This window comes from Pteropus vampyrus, unplaced genomic scaffold (genome assembly GCF_000151845.1).
Source record: "Pteropus vampyrus isolate Shadow unplaced genomic scaffold, Pvam_2.0 Scaffold505, whole genome shotgun sequence".
Classification (NCBI taxonomy): Eukaryota; Metazoa; Chordata; class Mammalia; order Chiroptera; family Pteropodidae; genus Pteropus; species Pteropus vampyrus.
The window spans coordinates 431027-447316 of record NW_011889286.1 but is presented as its reverse complement, the minus strand read 5'-3'; the positions used below and the strand labels follow the sequence as shown (position 1 = coordinate 447316).

At 38.2% G+C, this 16290-nt stretch overlaps 1 protein-coding gene across 7 annotated transcripts in view; it reads left to right on the top strand.

Moving 5' to 3' along the window:
* The first annotated feature begins 4 nt into the window (after positions 1-4).
* RNF214 (ring finger protein 214) overlaps positions 5-16290 on the top strand; it is a 43297-nt gene continuing 27011 nt past the window's right edge. Inside the window, exons 1-7 of one of the 7 annotated variants that reach the window (XM_023524898.1) lie at positions 5-131; positions 1672-1787; positions 3917-3962; positions 4222-4427; positions 5109-5168; positions 7130-7270; positions 9773-9912. In XM_023524898.1, coding sequence (XP_023380666.1) covers positions 1746-1787; positions 3917-3962; positions 4222-4427; positions 5109-5168; positions 7130-7270; positions 9773-9912 — 635 coding nt within the window. In that variant the 5' untranslated portion in view covers positions 5-131; positions 1672-1745. Of the gene's footprint in view, positions 132-1368; positions 1788-3916; positions 4428-5108; positions 5169-7129; positions 7271-9772; positions 9913-16290 lie in introns of those variants that run through there. The other 6 variants (XM_011383176.2, XM_011383175.2, XM_011383179.2 and 3 more) reach the window with 6 other exon arrangements.

The following is a 16290-nucleotide window of genomic DNA, read 5'->3' as shown; positions in this document are numbered from 1 at the left end:
CCTCTCCTATCCCGGCCGAGCCTCGCCCCCTCTGCTCCTGTCGCCGGAAGTGGGAGGTGTCGCGCGCGGGCCCGCGCTCGACCCCTCCCCCCGAGCCTCGGCCGCCCCCTCCCCCCGCTCCGCCCGCTCAGGTGCGTCCCGTCCCTCCCCCACTTCCCTCCCCAGGGCGCGGCGCCAGAGGGGTGTGCGGGGTGGGCGCGCGGGTGGTGGGCTGCGACGTCGGGGCGGGAGCGGAGGTGGGGGGCGTGGAGGGTGCCGGGAAGATGCGGGCGGGGGTCCTGGCCTAGAAGTGGAATGGGGGCTGGCCACCGGGTCGGCGGGCCGAGGGGAAGGTGCATAGGGGCTCTGGCTGGCGGGAGCGGCCAGCTTAGCTAGTCTTCTGGTAGAAGGCAGCCGTGTCCACTGGGTGCTGCTAACCCCCATTGTCCCCTTCGCGTCCGTCCCCCCCCACCCACCACCTTGCTCCTGTTCAACCCCTGAGGCCCTGTCTCGCCGCCTAGCTGGTGGTCGCCGCCGAGTTACGATGCGGAGCTTTCCTCGGCACGTTTGATTTTCCACCCCACGCCGCAGCCCGCAGCCCGCAGCCCGCAGCCCGCAGCCCGATGTACCTGCCGCCGACCTTTTGGGCTCTGTAGCGCAGAGCTGCATGTATGACCCATGCCTTGTCGTTTTATTTACCCTGTCCCATGGGCTCTGTTGGGGCAGGATGTTTGCACTTGAGGGAGCAGTAATGGCAACTTGGGGTCCATTTTCTCCGACGAGCTTTGTATAATGGGGGAAACTGAGGCGCGGGGGTCTCTGGCCTGTTGTTGAAGTGTTGACAAAGACCAGTGTCCTATGCATTCTTGCCCTATGCGTTCTCGAAGGTTCAAGAGTGTACCTATACTACTACTAAAATCAAAACAAGAATTTAAACTAACCCTGTGTTACACTCCGCCCCCCCGATATATTTTTTCTTTCTCATCACCATAGAAAGCCATGAGTTTGTCCTGAAACATAAAGGATGACTTTTTGATGTAAGAAAGTAATCTCCCAGTTCCCTTACTTGGATTACCCTGTTTTTCAGCTCATTTTCATACTAGCGTAACCAAGATTGTCATACTCCCTTGTAGTAACTATAGAGTCTACTTTCTTCAGTCAGTGCTTATCAAAAGTTTTTCATTAGTGGGATGCACACTGATAGTAAAAGATACTTGGATTGCCCAATATAATATTGCTTTTTTCTCTCACATGCAAACACTTCCTCACAACTTCTAAAACTAATGAAGAATGCCATAAAGTGATTTAAAAACAGGATATTGTTGATACTATGGCAAAAAAAAAAAAATGCGTTAGGTAAGGTAAGTATCTGGATCATTTGGAAGATTCTCACAGACTAGTCTACTGTAAATTACGGCATTTCTGCCAAAAGTTGAAAAGCTTTGTGCAGACCCCTAGATATTTGTATAAATATGGTGATTCCTGAGGATCGATGTCTATTGGGAACTACTTAACTGCATACAATGGCTGTATTAATGCCCTACTGTAGAATACTCTTAGGTGTTTTCTCCTGGAGCCCAACTTTGTGTTTCTTTTCTGGAACAACTCTGTTGTGTTGACCTTTTGAGGGGGAAAGACATTTGTTTTAAGAAGTTGGAACTTGTAGCCTGTAATTTGTTTCTGAATGCACAGAGCATGATGGCCGCGTCTGAAGTAGCTGGCGTCGTGGCCAATGCCCCCAGTCCTCCGGAATCCTCTTCCAGTTTATGTGCTTCCAAATCAGAGGAAGATCTCCTAGATGGTCTAAGGTAATGTGTGGATTCTTGGCTGGGAAGATTTCGTTTGAGTAATGGGCTTTCGAACTGGGTTTCTTTTGGACGTATAGCGGATCTTTCCTCTTTTTTGACTCTAGTGGCAGTACACTAGATTAAGTTTTTTAAAGGTAGACCGTCTGATCTATATTTGTATTTTTAATACCTAAGATAGCATCTGACACTCAGCAGACATGCTAAATGTTTGTTGAATAAATAGATTACAATACAGGTGGTCAAACGCATCCAGAAATGCAGATATTTCCCTACTCTATCCTACATGGATTGTATAATCATTTTATTACATGTTTATGTGTAATATATATACATACAGATAAACATCTGTTATGTACACACAGATTAATATCTGTATGTATATGTATTACACATAAATATAGTAAAATGAATATACAATATGTATATATGCATACATATATGTATGTTTGTGTTTACGTGTCTGTCTATAGATAAATGGATAGCTTTGGTAATAAGACTTACCACTTTATATATATATTTTGTCTTCCATCTGAACTTTTGAAGGCAGGAATTATGATTTCCCAAGCTTGCATCTTACAGTGCTTGACACATTGTTATGTACAATGTTGTATTAAATTGACTATATATTCTACCTCAACTTATTTCTAGAGTACCTAGGACTTAATACAATAGGTAACACTGTACTAACAGCTTTATAGAAACTCTTAATCCTTATGACAATCCCAGAAGGTAAGTGCTAACATTATTCCCATTTACAGGTGAGGAAACAAACATGAAGAAATTAGTAACTTGCCGAAGATTACCAAGCTGTATTGGAGTCAGGGTTTGAACCCAGGCTTGTCTGACTCCAGAGTATTTAATAAATATTTGTTTAAATAGAGAGAAGTTTGTTAGTGAATGGGTAGTGGAGAAAAATGTTAAGTAAGCCTAACTACAAACTTGGATCTTCATTTTATAAATAAAATCAGCCACATACTATTAGTAATAATATCAGCTAAGGTTTATTGAGCGTTTATTATGTGCCAGGCACTGTGCTAAGTAACTTCTTATGCATTATCATATAATCCTCAAAATAATCCTATAAGGTAGGTAATATTACTTCTGTTTTATAAATGAAGTTAAGTTACTTGCCCAGAGTTAAACAACTAGTAAAGAGCAGAGTCAGGATTCACATCCAGGTACTATGTCCAAATTTGTAATTAGGTGTCCCCCCAACCCCTCAACTCCCAGCAAGGAATCAGCACAGAGTATTTATAAAGCTTTTTTTCACAGGATGCTATCTCAGTTGTTATATTTTGAATAGGTGTTATTGAGGAAAGAAAGGCACAGTGACCTGAAGCCTCAGTCAGTGCTAGTTTGCCGTGCTTAACGAGTTGACAAAATCAGTTTAAAAAAGATAAAGAAGTTTAACACAGATTCAGTTATTATTCCTGGGTGAAATACTTACAGTTGTGAATATTGGATGTCATTGTAAATAGGTTTTAAAGATCTCTTTAAAAACCAATGTGTTAAGCCTGTGCTAAACAGTAAAACAGCTATCCCAATGTGGTCTGACTTGTCTCGGTTAGAATTTTTAGTGACAACTTGAATTTTGAATTCAGAATTGTCTGTACTTCAGACCACTTGAAGTAAAGATGCTATGCTCTGGAAAACTGTTGAAAGAACCTAAAAAGTGGTTCTGATCAAAGTTATATATAATTAGTTTGAAAATTATTTTTGTGAAACAGTAGAATAAAAACTATTTCTGAATTAATATTTTAGTAAAATATTATGTGTAACTAAATTAACACATGCAACTAAATGAAAGATTCTCACTAGCATTAGACTATCTCATTTGTTTCCTTAGTTATTCATATTGGCCTAAAAATTTTTTTGAATCTTGAGAGTCATTACATGTGGTCATTTACTATAGACTGTCTTCAGAACCCAGGTTCTTATAAATATCAAGCTATACTCCCTGCATGTGAGGTAAACATTACTAGATAAAAACTAAGTTCCCTTTCATTCTGATAATTTGGGGGGCTTATATGGTCTAGTTTTATTCTTTTAGTGGTTATGTTAAAAGTATTATATGTTTAATCCTCTTTAAGATGTGAAGAGAGAAACCTTTTATCTTATGTTTTTGATAGCCCCAAAGACCCTGCACAGAAGCACAAGAACTCACCTCTGTCGAGTGTAAGTAGCCAAACGATAACCAAGGAGAATAACAGAAATGTCCATTTGGAACAACCAGAGCAGAATCCTGGTCCGTCAGCAGGTGACACTTCAGCAGCGCACCGGGCGGTTTTAGCAGAAAACTTGATAGCCACAACCCTTTGTCTTTCTGGCGGTGGGTCTCAGTCTGATTTGAAGGACGTGGCCAACACAGCAGGAGAGGAGGGGGACACATGCCTCCAGGAGAGCCTCCATCCTGTCACTCGGTCTCTTAAGGCAGGGTGCCATACAAAGCAGCTTGCCTCCGGGAATTGCTCTGAAGAGAAATCCCCACAAGCGTCCATCCTAAAGGAAGGTAGCAGGGACACAGGCTTGGATTTCCGACCTGTAGTACCTCCAGCAAATGGGGTTGAAGGAGTCAGAGTGGATCAGGATGATGATCAGGATAGCTCTTCCCTGAAGCTTTCTCAGAACATTGCTGTACAGGTCAAGTATCAAGTTTCTACTATTCAAATGGAATTTGGGCTTTTTTTTGTTTGGTTTTTTTGAGGGTAGGAGACATTTCTTCATGGTTGGTAGAAAACTACCTTCTCGTTTTTTTACTGGCAACTGCGATACTATTTCCATATAGTGCTATGTGATGACCTCATCCTGATGTTTGATAAATAATAAAGCCAGGAGCCATTGTCTAATTGTGGCGACTAGGAACTTTATGATCTACATATAATCTCTCACTGAGTAATTGATGAGTGTAAATCATTAGCATTCATATTTCCCATCTTGGTCTTTGCAGGAGAAATCCTTGTTAATTCTCTGACCTACATCTTAGAAGTACAGTGTATCCTGCCTTCTAGTGACTGGTGTGCTTTGTTGTAGGAGGAAGGATGGGAACCATAGGTTGTAAAAAGCGAAATCTTATCTCAGACTTGAGGCTGCCTCTCCATTCATTGTTGGGTCTCGTTCAAGTTATTTTGTGGGATACATGCTTACTCCAGTATGGATGCCAGTGTCTATTAGTTAGAACTACAGTCAGTGCTTTTCTTGGTATGAAGCCAGAGGTAGCTTGCTAGTTACTTGTGGCAGATTTCTAGGTAGATGTATTAGAGTAATTTTTCCTTTTAAAATGTCACTGAACAGTTCTGAGTATAATTGTTTCTTTCTTTATAGACTGACTTTAAGACAGCTGATTCAGAGGTAAACACAGATCAAGATATTGAAAAGAATCTGGTAAGTACTTAAACTGTCATGGTTGATATATGATATCATGAATGCTGAAGATCTAGGATCATTCCTCAGTTGCAACAGGTACAGGAATCTCCAGGGAAGGAAGAAATCTTTTCTTGACCACTTACACTAAACACTTTACATAGAGTATTTATTTTTGTCTAAGGTGTGGTTTGGATGACTATATAGCAATTGAAGGGGCCAATTAAGAAGTTAAAAATATACTCTAGTATCAGTCCGAGGCAGGAGTAGAAACTGGCAAGCAATTGAGCCAAAAGAGGCCCAAAGTTTTGTTTTATTTGGCTGGGTTCTTTTGGGTCGTGGTGTGGTCCATAATCTTTTCAAAAGGCAGTAGGACTAGGTAGGTGTTAGGCTTAGTGGCAATACAAGAAACTTGGCTCCTGTTTTATTTGCTACCCTTTTCACGCATTTATGGTAATTGTCCACTGCCTGCATTTGAAATTGTGACTCCTTGTGCTTGGAAATTAGCCACTGATAAAACAATATATAACAGCCCTTTGGCTTGTTAAGATGAGATGGATTGAATCAAGTAATTTACTTTTTGCCTTTAAATTATCTACTTATAATAATAGTATGTACCTTAAGACTTCTTTCCATGAGACCATTGTTTTTTTCTCATCCTGTTTTTCTAATGAATCATCATGAGCAGAGAAGATACCATAAGGAAGTAAAGGGAAAGACCTATGGTTAAATAAAAAGAATTCTCTAATCTGTTAGTTTCATTTATTGGGTCTTAACTTTTCTTTAACTTTTCTTGGGTTAGGGTTCTCTTTCAGAATCTTTTGAAAACTTTGAATTCTCATCTCAAAAAGATTTATACACATACTCAAGAATGCACACACCCCAATTTCAGAGTGTTCAAAGATCTCTAGGCCCATTCAAAGACCCAGTTTCAGAATCGCTGTAAAGATGTGATACTGAGGAGTCATCTGTTTGGGGAGCCTTAATCACATTTTCATACATAGACTAAGGACTAGCTTATCCCAAAGCTGAAGTCCCATCTTGAGGGCTTATTTTTTATTATCAAAATTTGATGTTTTCCCTTATCCACTTCTAAAACCTTTTCTTTGAAAATAGTTATTTTTTAATGAAAAAAGTCAGTTTAATGTTCTCACATTACATTTTACTTGGGCTACCATGTACCAAATGTGTTTTAAATTGACCCTCTTTAAGTTTTAGTATCTCTTTGAAAGGTAACCATTGCTTTTCTTGATTTACTGATATGAGGGAGGCAGAGCTGAATTGTGATCCTTCTACTCCTTGCCAATTTGTTCAATCTGAATTGTAAGTTCCCCAGACCTCTTTGTGGGTCTGTCCGTTTTCAGAGCTAATGACCACTAAGAAATCCTATTTCTGGATGCATTTTGGTAAATGATCTATTCTTTGTTTTTGCCCATTTTCTTCTTTCTCTTTGTGGATGATGAATGCCTCCTTCTTCCCTAGAGCAGGGATTGGCAAACTTTTTGTCTAAAGGGTTGGTTAATAAATATCTTAGGCTTTGTGGGCTATATGGGCTCTGTTGTAACCTCTCCACTCTGCTGTTGTAGTGTGAAAACAGCTTGTAAGCCATTGGCTGTTAACTCTGTTCCTATAAAACTTGTATTTATAAAAACAAGCTGTGGCTGGATTTGGCCATAGGTTGCCAGTCCCTGCAGTGTCGTACAAAAGAACTTCCTGTAATGATAGAAATGCTTCATATCTGTGCTGTCCAATATGGTAGCCACTTGTCACATGTAGCTACTTAGCATTTGGAATGTGGCTAATTGGCTGAGAGGCTGGAATTTAAATTTTCTTATTTTAATTAGTTTATATAGCCACATGGGTAGTAGTTGCAGTATTAGGCACTGTAGCCGTAGAGCTTTGCACAGTGTCATGAACAGGCACCTGGTGAATGTTTCTTGCAATTAAATTTGGGAATTACACTTTTCTTCTGTTATCAATAGGATAAAATGATGACAGAGAGAACTCTGTTGAAGGAACGTTATCAGGAGGTTTTGGACAAGCAGAGGCAAGTAGAGAATCAGCTTCAAGTGCAATTAAAGCAACTTCAACAAAGGAGAGAAGAGGAAATGAAGAATCACCAGGTATTCTGCTTATGTTAAAATTGTCAATAAGTAAAGCCACAGTCCCTAACCTAACTTTAATTTTGTTTCCAAATTAATAAAATTAGAAAAGCAATATTTAAGTTTTTAATGGTTATCATAGAATTTTAAGAGTAAAAAGAACCTTTGAGGGCATCTTGTTCAAATTCTCACTTCTGTTTTAGTTCAGCAAGAAAGGATTATTTATTTAATATAGTTTGGTGATGTAATTGACTGTCTTCCTAGAAAATCATTTGGTTAGACTCATATCACATTATATTAAAAAATACAGTTCTAGGTAGATTAAAAATCTACATATAAAAACGAAAAATATTTTAAATTAGAAGAAAATCTATATAGAAGAATATTTATAAAACCTCAAGTTGTAAGAGGTCATTTGAAGCCTGGCAGAAAACCCAGAAGCCAAAACAAATTTAATCAATTTCACTACATATAATTAACAACTTTTGATATTCCAAATTATGCAAAAAGCAGTAAAAAGGATCAATGTTAGAATGAGAGAATATATTTGTAATCCATCTGATGCAGGGTTTATTATCCATGACATTCTGAGATTCCTAAAAATTCATGGTAAAAGTCAATCAAGAGAAAAACCATGAAAGGTTATTATATTAGTTCTCTATTGCTGTGGTAACAAATTGCCATGAATTTAGTGGCTTAAAACAACACAGATTTATTGTCTTACATATCTGTAGGTCAGAAGTCCAACATGGGTTTCATTGGGTGAAAATCTAGGTATTGGCAGGAGGAAGCTCTAGGGAATACTCTGCATTTCCAGCTTCTAGAGGCTGTTTGCATTCCTTGCCTCGTGGCCCTCTTCTCCATCTTCAAAGTCAGCAATGTGGCATCTCCGACCACCTTTCCCTAATCGCACCTTCCTCTGATCACAATTAGAAATGGTTCTCTATTTTTAAAGACCCATGTTATGATTAGATTGGGCCCACCCAGATAATCCAGGATTATCTTCTCAATATCAAAATCTTTACCTTAATCACATCTGCAAAGTCTCTTTTCCCATGGAAGGTAACATATTCACAGGTTCCAGGGATTAGAATGTGGACATATTTTGGAGGAGGGGAGACTACTCTTTTGCCTATAACAGTTACATTCTTGAATTAGAACTATCGACAGTATGTTTAGGTCAAGTAAAAAAAGCAGGATGCGGAATGTATAGTTATAAACAGTAATTCACAAAAAAGGAAAAGCAAATGGGTAATAAATATATGAAAAGAAGCTCAGCCTCACTAGTATTCATTCACTCATTCATTTAGCAAATATATTTCGAGTTCCTGATTTAGGCTCTGAAGGTTTAGTGGTGAACAAAACACAGTCTTTGCCTTTGTTGAATGCTTATTCTAGTTGGAGGAGACACTGAAAACAGTAAAGAATGTGAGTTAGGGAAACGCTCATTACAAATATTAGATACTATTTCTCCTCCCCCAAGAGATTGGCAAAATGAAATAAGTTGTTAAGAGTGTGGAAAAAATGAACTCTCTTCAGACATTGGTAGGAGTTTGAATTGTAACATCCTTTTTGGAAAAGTTATTAGGAATTGTCAGTTAAAATTTAAAATGTACATTTACTGTGACTTAGTAATCTCATTATTAAGAGTCTATTCTGCAGAAGTAAAAGTTTTTGTATGAAAATGTAGACATCTAGAGTCTTTATTACAGTATTGTTTATAGTTATAAAAAAACTGGAATCAACCTGATGGACTCTTAACAGAGAATGGTTGGATAAATTGTTTATATACACATAATGTTAGCTGTTTTTGAGTTAGAACTATTGACAGTATATTCATGTCAAGTACAAAAAGCAGGATGCAGAATGTATATAAAATGACCTTGTTTAAAAAAACAAAAAGCAATGAAGTTCATGATAGAAGTATACCTGTATATGTGTGTGAATGGAAAAAGATGTGAAAGTACAAAACAGTTAACACATTGATTACTTTGTGGGTGGAAATGGTATGAATTAGGGGGTGACTTAACTTTATCACTTTTTTATTCGACTTCCTACTATGAAAATATATAAATATAATTTTGTTAAATAGTAAAAAAAAAAAAAAAATCTCACAAATAAAGTAGAACCAGATCAAAACAAAACAGGACCATATTTGTTGGAAGTAACAAACTCCTACCCAGTGCAAGAGTGCCTTTTTTGACAGGTGTTCATTCAGCCTTTATTTGAACACCAGTAATGGAGAGCTTACTGCTTCACAAGGTGGTACATTCCATTTTTCAACAGTTGTGATTGTTAGAAATTCTTTCTCCTGTTGCATTGAAATCTGCTTTTTTGTAACTTTCTTTCTTGCATCTAAATTCTAGTTTTTGGAGCTACTCATCAACAAGATTCTCTTAAATTCAATTTGAATTTACTAAAGTCAGTACGTTCATTTGTAATAGTTGAAAATAACCTTCAGACTGAAAGAACTAATCTATTTCCTTCTTTATTTTTGTGTGACTGTAATTGTGTGGGACTCAGGAGATATTAAAGGCTATCCAGGATGTAACAATAAAGCGAGAAGAAACAAAGAAGAAGATAGAGAAAGAAAAGAAGGAGTTTTTGCAGAAGGAACAGGATCTGAAAGCTGAAATTGAGAAACTTTGTGAGAAGGGCAGAAGGTAAATGATGCTGTTGAGAATAAAAACCCGATGTGTACATGTATGTGCATAAGGGCCAGTCCTGTTTGTGTTCCTAGTTTTTCTTTCAGTCTAATTTTTATTTGAAAATGCACAAATAAAAACCTCCCAGCGATTTTAGGTTTTTAGCACCCTATGTTAGGTTCAGTAAAGAAAATTTCAGAGATTCATTAATACTTTGAAATAATAGCAGATAATTGTTGGGTCTCAAGTTTGATCAAGATTTTGATATAAAAAATTTTTTTTGATATGCATCTAACATCTATTTTACTTGCTTTATAACCTGATTTTTTTTAAAGTTTAGGCTATGAGAATACTTTGATTATAGTTATGGTATTCGGCACCAAAAGCAAACTTCAAACAGTAACATTGTAAGTTGTTTGGGAAGACTTATTTAGTGGATCTGTATCCTCTTCTGGGTACTGTAGCAAGACCAAAGTGGTCATAGAATTTAATCAGATTTAAAAATTTTCCAAGTTTCTTAATGGGAACTGTTTGGAAATCAAAATAGCTGTGAATACTGTGATGATTTTATTTAAATTTTACTAAAGTGCATTTTTGTTTTTCAAGCAAACCTTGGCTTGCTAATGTATCAGAGTTAAGTGAAAAGTAGCAAACTCAGTTGCTGAGTCATTCTTCAAGTATGAAAAGATGATAAGTGTCAAAGGGCAACAAGTATGAAAGATGATAAGTGTCAAAGGGCAACATGACTGAGAATGTTTGGGAGAGGGCCTCAAGACCAATCACTTTTTCTGTTGAGAATCTAGTGATAATGATTGCTCAGTTGTCCATGATGATTCATATGTTAGCAATTATGAAGAATGTACTAGGAGCAGAACACTCCTAGGCTTTATTATCGATCAAAACAGCTACCACCATTACCACTCAACATCAACAGCATGGCCCTTGTTAATCATCTTCACAGTCTATCTGGGAAAGATGAAGCATAGACAGGTACATGTAAACAGCTTAGCAGAAAAAAATTTAAAGAACAGAAGTTGGGAAGGTGAGTCTGTAATTTTACTCTAAGCTTCATGAAAGATTTCCTTTTGATGTTTGATATCTTCTTACCATTTGATCGGGTAGCTACAAGTGATGATTGATACTAACAAGTTTACTGCTTGTAGTCTTAAAGATCCAGTTGGGTTTTTTTAGGTATGTCATGGGTGTCAAGAATGATGCTTTCTGTCATACTTTCTGTTAAATGTGGGATTCATTTTTCCAGAAGTAGAGGAAGAAGCGTTCTGTGTGTATCTTTGTTCTAGCATAGGTTTTGTTTAGCATTCCATTATCCATAGAAACTGTGGGTACAAAGATTCTGGTCATTTTATTTTCTGCTCAGGCTGCCATAACAGTACTGCACACTGGGTGGCTTAAACAGCAGAAATTTATCTTCTCACGGTTCCACAGGCTTGAAGTTCAAGATCAAGATGCTGGCAAGGCTGGTTTCTGGTGAGACCTCTCCTCTTGGCTTACAGACACAACTTCCTTCTTGCAGTGTTCTCACATGGCCTTTCCTTTGTATGCACACTCCTATTGTCTCTCTTCTTCATATAGGGACACCAGTTCTATTGGATCAGAGCCCTATCTTTTTTTTCTTAATGACATCATTTAACTTTCATTACCTCCTTAAAGGCCTTGTCTCCAAATACAGTCACATTGGGGCTTAGGGCTTCAACGTATGAATTGGGGGTGGGCACAATTCAGTAAATAATGGTCATATTTATTGTTCACAGCTCTTTCATTCATTCAGCCAACCTTTATTGAATACCTACTATGAGCCAGACAATATAGATCTAGAGAATAAAAATCCCTCCAAGAGCTTATTGTTTAATAGGGCAGACAGGTGAATAATCAGATAATTACAAAGTAGCACAATGATACTATGATAACGGTGGTATGAAACATTTAGAAGAAGCATGTAACCTAGACTGGATAGAGGGAGTCAGAAAGGGCTTCCCAGAGGAAATGGTTCCAAAATTGAGTCCTTTTAAAAGATAAGGGGGAACATGACCACCAAATACGTCATCCTTGGTTTGATCCTGGGTTAAACTGTAAAGGACATTTTGGAATAATTAGGAAAATTTGAATATCTACTGCATATTAGGTAATAATATCAGTTAAATGTTTTGGGTGTGACTTTGGTATTATGTGATTATATAGAAGTTGCTCTTAAGCAATAACTTGCTAAAGTTTCAAAGGTTAAATTTCATGTTGTCTGTAATTTTCAGATGGTCAGAGAGAGAGAGAAGTAAAATGTGGCAAAAGTGTAACAGCTGGTGAATCTAGATGAAGGGCATATGTTCATTGTACTATTAACTTTTTGGTGTGAAACTTTCGAAGAAAAAGTTGCAATAGTGGGGTAGATTTAGGAAGAATTAGCCAGGCAGAGGAAAGAGACATTGCAGGCAGGGGGCCCACAGGGAGAATAGCAACTGAGCTGTGAGGTGGAGAGGAATGAGGCTAGCAAAGTAGTCAGAAGCCAGATCACAAAAGGCTCATATACAACCTTAGGGAGCTTACGGGTTTTTCCCCTTATAGTAAGATATATTGAAGGATTTTAAGAGAGGAGAAGTAACAAAAGATGAGATCTGCATTTTGGATGGAGGACTTTTTGGCAGTTGAAAAATGGATTGGAGTAGTGTAGAGAATCCTTTAGGAGACCAATCTGTCAGGGCCTAGGTTAGAATAAAGGCGAGAAGTGAACATGCTTGTAGGGCACTAGGGGCAATACTGGTAGATGTGCAGGGAAAAGTTAGTAACTCCCATAGTTCTAGCTTGGAAAATTGAAGTTCTTTTATAAGATGTCTTATCTATTTTATTCATATTACAAGTTTCAACTTAAATTCTACCTCCTTTGTGAAATCTTCCTCACATTTCTTCCTGAACTAGTTTCTCCTTCCTCGGAACACCTCTACAGCTCTCTGCCCATTTAGCACTTATTTTTATACTGTACTCTACTTTTTTTTCCACTCGTGTGTATCTTTGCTGGCCATTTATTGTAAAGGCTAAGCTTTTTTTCCATGTATTATAAAAATAAATTTTATTCTTTTGTGTTCTTTTTCAGGACTCATTCAGAGCTATATATCTCATAATTATTCGACAAGTATTCATTGAATCACTGGATAGGAAATTAAGAGAATTTCACATTGATATTATATAAAGATAAACTTAATAGAATTCTGCTAAGTTCTTTGTACTATTTTGACATAGTCACTTTGTATTTTAATGTAATTAAAAATTTAAAGTAGACATCCTGAATTGAGCTCCACCTCACAGCTCAGTTGCTATTCTCCCGGTGGGCCCCCTGCCTGCAATGCCTTTCTCCCTATTCTTTGCCGGGCTAATTCCTGTATCTACCCCCACCACTGCAACATTTTTCTTTGAACTTTTGAACAACAGCAAACAAATCAAAATTTCAGGTTAGTCATGTATTTTTTTTTTTTCCTGGACACTTGACTCCTTTTTCATGGATGTTGTCTTGGTTTTTTGGGAACACTATCTAGTTCCTGGCTTGCGTCCTTCAAGATTATTGCTAGCATTAGAAAAGTGAAGCTTCCATACTAGTGCTCTTCTAGGGCAGAACTTCTTTTTAAGCTCCCTACCTTTGTGACTAATCAAGAATGGCAGCAAGTAGGGCTCTTCCAGAATAAAAGATGTTGAGCTTGCACTTTAAAACAGGGTCCCCAACCCCCAGGCCGCTTACGGGTACTGATCGTCTGCCTCTTAAGAACCAGACCACACAGTAGGAGGTGAGTGGCAAGGAAGTGAAGCTTAATCTGTATTTGCAGCCACTCCCCAGCACTAGCATCACCGCCTCAGCTCCCCCTCAGATCATCAGGCATTAGATTCTCATAGGAGCACCTGTCTCTGGTGCCAAAATGGTTGGGGACTGCTGCTTTAAAGGACATCATCAATTGATTCATAGAAGTACTAGATTAGAACAAGTAACAAAAAAACTACAATATCAAACATGATTTTTTTTTTAATGCTCTGAGCTTGCCTGATGAACTTATATGATAGAGTGATAAGTAGCAAATCAAGGGAATTATTGTTGGAAGCATTACTTTGGATGTGATACAAGAGTATGCTAAACTGAATTTGACGAACATAGGATTGATTTTGGAAATTTCTCCTCAAATGTTAGTTTATGTAATTGGTATGCTTTGAAGTCCTGATAGTCCAGCAATCAGTAAACCTAGTGTTTCTTAGGTGCAATAGCAGTGAGTCAGGCTGTTGCAACATCCCATATTTTGACCAGAGCCTTCAGTCTTTCCAGCTTTCTGTATCATTCCCAGTAATTCTACACTTTGACCATATCAAGTCCTCTTTCTTGTTCAGTGACCTCACTCCATTTTCTACTAGTCTTTCAGCTCTCTGGAAGCATTTTTTTTCCTTAGCCAGCCTAGACTCATGGTTCGTTACTTTAATTATTCTCTTACCATTGACATAAATTCTCTGATGTCTCTTTCTTTTCATTTTTCTGTAGTACTCCAGTCTTGGTCAGGTCAGTCACCTGACCTCTATACCTTGGCTGCTGAGTGCTGCTGGAGAAAATAATACAACTGTGTATCTTGGGGCCAGAATAAATTTATGACTTCCAACAATTACCTTGATTTTCAGGGTTCCCTCTTCCTCTGAAGGCTGTTTCAAACTTTTACCTCTCTTTCTAAACTTCCCGTTTCCACCATTTCTCTCCTTAATGTTAGCAGAACTTTTTATTTCACTGGAAAGATAGAGGCCATCAAGTAAAACTTCCTTTAGTTTCCTCACTGTCAATAGACACATCCACCTTTCTTCCTGTCTTTGTGTCCGAATCTAAACTTTCTACTTGTATGTGACTTTAATTCACTTTCGCTTCTACCATTTCTCTGTAGTGGCACTACTGTCTCCTCCAGTGCCTAAGCAGAATAACTTGGAGCCATCCTAACTTCCTCTCCCTTAGCCCCTTTACACCACATCTACTTTTACCAAGGTCTGTAGATTCTTAATATTAATTATCCCTTTCTCTTCATTAATTCTGCCACTGTCGGTTCAGATTCTCCTCAGCTAGATTACTGAGGTAGGCTGCTAAGCTTTGCCTCCAGTCTGCCTCCTTTCTCATTTATATAGTGGACTGCTATTGTAGAAGTCTTCCTAAGATACCATTCTGATAATGTCATTGCTTAAGATCCTTCATGGTTCTATATAGTTTTTAGGATAATAGCTTAGACTCTTTAGGTTAATATAAAAGGCCCTCAGTTACCTAGTCCCTGTCTACTATATCTTTTACCATTCCCCCAAACCACCATTTTGGTTTATACCTAGTACTACATGCACTTTCCTGAACTCACAGAAAACTCAGCCTGTATCATCCCTAGAAACCTTTCCCAGATGCGCCCTTACTCCTCCCCTTCACGCACCCTGACCATTTAGATGACTGCTCCTTCATACTACCCTAGCATGGTGTGTATGCCTCTGTCTTAACAGATACTTCTGATGGTCTTTTTTTTTTTTCTCATTTGAATGCTTCCTCCATTATATAGTTAGCTTCTTGAGGGCAAGTATTTCTATTATTGCTGTGTAACAAAACCATCATAAAACTTAGTGTCTTAAAATGAGTAATTTATTATTCCTCAAAATTCTTTGGGTTGATTGAGTCTCTGATGGTTCTGCTAGTTTCCTTCGGAGTCATTCCTGTAGTTGTAGTCAGATGGCAGCTGAGGCTGGAACCTCCAAGATGGCGTCATTCATATTTCTGGGAGATACTTGGAAGGTTGGGCTCGGCTGGAACACTGGGATGCCTTAGCTGTTCTCATTCTTTCTCTCCATGTTGTCTTAGGGCTTTTTCTTCTTTAGATTGTCTTTCCAGCAGAGGAGCCAGATTTCTTACTTGGTGGCTCAGAGCTCACAGGAGTACAAAAATGGAAGTTTCCAGGCTTTCATAAGGTGTAGTCTTGGCACTGGCACAGTGCCACTTCTGTGGCATTCTGAGCCTCAGGACGAGCCCAGATGTAGTGTTGGAGGGGACTGCAAAGAACGTGAACACCAGTAGGCCTGATTCATTGGGAAGGATCCATCTTTAGAGATTCGGTACCACAGCAAGTAACATATCTCATTTAACTTTTTCTGTTCGGCATGTATTAGATAAAGGAAATCTTACAAGTTATATAAATAAGAGACTCATAATTAGAGATGTTTTAGAAATATGCAGGATGAATTATAGGGAGAGACAGAGGCTGGGACATCGACCAGTAAGCTCTTATACAATATAGTTAGTTTAAAAGCATCATTATAAGACTAGTGGTGATGGAATGAAAAGGAGGAAATGGATTCAGGAGGAATCGATGTCTTGATTATTTTAAAGATTAAGATAGAAGA